This window comes from Sinocyclocheilus rhinocerous, unplaced genomic scaffold (genome assembly GCF_001515625.1).
Source record: "Sinocyclocheilus rhinocerous isolate Xijiao unplaced genomic scaffold, SAMN03320098_v1.1 C36815374, whole genome shotgun sequence".
Classification (NCBI taxonomy): Eukaryota; Metazoa; Chordata; class Actinopteri; order Cypriniformes; family Cyprinidae; genus Sinocyclocheilus; species Sinocyclocheilus rhinocerous.
This window is the reverse complement of record NW_015786144.1, coordinates 1-1,874: the sequence shown is the minus strand read 5'-3', so window position 1 is coordinate 1,874 and position 1,874 is coordinate 1. Positions and strand designations below refer to the sequence as shown.

The window sequence follows — 1,874 nt, the reverse complement described above, 5'->3', positions numbered from 1 at the left end:
ATTTATATACATACAGATATAAATTTATTTATTTATTGATTTTTTTCCACAATGATATTGCTTACCCGTATCGGCTCAGTGGAGAATCTGATTTTCCTTCTTGGAGGCCCTTCCTCATCCTCAGACAAACCAGGAGCTTCATCATACTCCTCATAGACCTCATCTTCATCCTCCTCATCCTGCTGGTCCTGAACCGGTTCCTTATCCACAAACGCTGCGTTCTCAAAACTATAAAACACCGGAGACGTTTTCCCGCATTCATCTGGATCTTCCTGCTCACTCTCCTCATCATCATCTTCATGACAGCTATTCCTCTTTTGGATGATCTCCTCCTCCTCCTCTTCTTCTTCTTCTTGATTTGGTTCCTCTTTCTCCAGCTCTGTTGATACACACGCATCCTTCTCCAGCTGTTTGTCCTCTGTATGGTTTTGAGGTGATGACACCTGCAGAGAGTCAGTCCCATCTTTTCTCGGCGCCTCCAATTTAAGTTCCCTTTGCAGCTTCACCTCCTCCAAAAACTCTTCATCGTTCTCCTCGCTTTCTGAAGACTCGTTCTGGACCACTACCAGCTCGGCCCGTACCACTCCTGCACCAGTAGGGTCCAGACATTGTGCGGCCTTCTCTTGATATATGTCCCTAGACGGACTGCGAATTATGTGGTTTTCGCTTTTTGGTCCCTCCGGACTCCAGGGCCGTTTATATATGCTGCTGGCAGAGGGTGAAGCTTTGAGATCTTTCGCAGGAGTACTACTAAGTTGAGGCGGTTCATTTGTCGTGGAGTCTTTCACCGAGTCGTTTCCTGATGACGGCGAACGCTTAATCGGGCTTTGAGCATTGGGAGAAAGAGGCTCGCCGGGGCTTCTGCTGGTCGGAGAGGTGGGTTTGTATGAAATCGGGCTGATGGACATGAACGGAGGGCTGCTAGAGTCGGTTTTAGGCGAGAGTTTGTCAGAGTTTGGGGACGTAGGTTTGTGTGCTGGATCAGCACCAGGCGAGCTGGGTTTTTGGAAACTCCCTCGTAGAGGTGATGGCAGCGAGCGCTCAGTAGGGCTGCTCAGTTTCTCAGGACTTTGCACTGACTCTTCTTTGTCACCATCCACAATGAAGTTCTCCAACCGCTTGGAAATAGGCCCGGCGTTCAGTCTATTGCCCTGTTTTGAGTCCTCAATGTCCCTCCTTTCCTCTGGGGCACTCCTCACGGGTGACGTCGGGCTTTTGATGACACTACTGCTGCTATTCTCAGAAGATCCAAAGGACCTCCGGGCCCCACGCCCCTCCTCAGGAACCTTCCCCTGGGACAGGCGAGTAGAAACCCTGTCGGGCCCAGGCCTCTCTGTGCCAGGCTGCTCTTTTATCCCTCTCTCAAATAGCTTTCTGGTAACTGAAAATTTTTCCGCCAGGGCGACTTTATCTATCTCGACTTCCTCTCCCTTTGGAGTTCTGTCCGCGTTTTGCGGCTCTTGGTTGTTGGCGCTAGTGAGGCAAGTTCTGTGAGTGCTGACCGGGAACTTGGACACTGGCGATACAGGAGAAGATGCATCTGTTTTGTGAGCCGGTTCCTGACTCTCCGGCGGTTGCTGGCCGTCCATTTGCAGGAAAATGTTCTTTATTTTGTTGACCCGGTTGCCAAACGGCCTCCCTCTGGTGTCCTCCCGGGGGTCGCTGGCTCCATTAGCATAAGAGTTGGCCTCGCTGTCGGATTTGGTCCCATCAAAAGAGCACTTAATGGAGTGGAAGTCCGTCTTGTACGCATTTCTGTGCGGGGACGCACTCCGCATGGTGCGTTCACCCTTGCTCTCTGCTTTGATCATTTTCAATGACTTTCAAAGTGTTCAACGTTAAAACTGTATTTTAGGTCCGTGGTCCTGTATCCT

The 1,874-nt window shown here is 50.5% G+C and overlaps 1 protein-coding gene across 1 annotated transcript; it reads right to left on the bottom strand.

Annotated features, from left to right (window-relative positions):
• Positions 1-32: 32 nt before the first annotated feature.
• LOC107736601 (neurabin-1-like) lies at positions 33-1,868 on the bottom strand. The gene has a single exon (XM_016547981.1). The coding sequence runs from the start codon at positions 1,809-1,811 to the stop codon at positions 33-35; it is 1,779 nt and encodes a 592-aa protein (XP_016403467.1). The 5' UTR covers positions 1,812-1,868.
• Between the last annotated feature and the right edge of the window lie 6 nt (positions 1,869-1,874).

Coding starts and splice junctions, on each gene's coding strand:
- LOC107736601 (XM_016547981.1), bottom strand. CDS start 1,811: ATGATCAAAGCAGAGAGCAAGGGTGAACGCACCATGCGGAGTGCGTCC.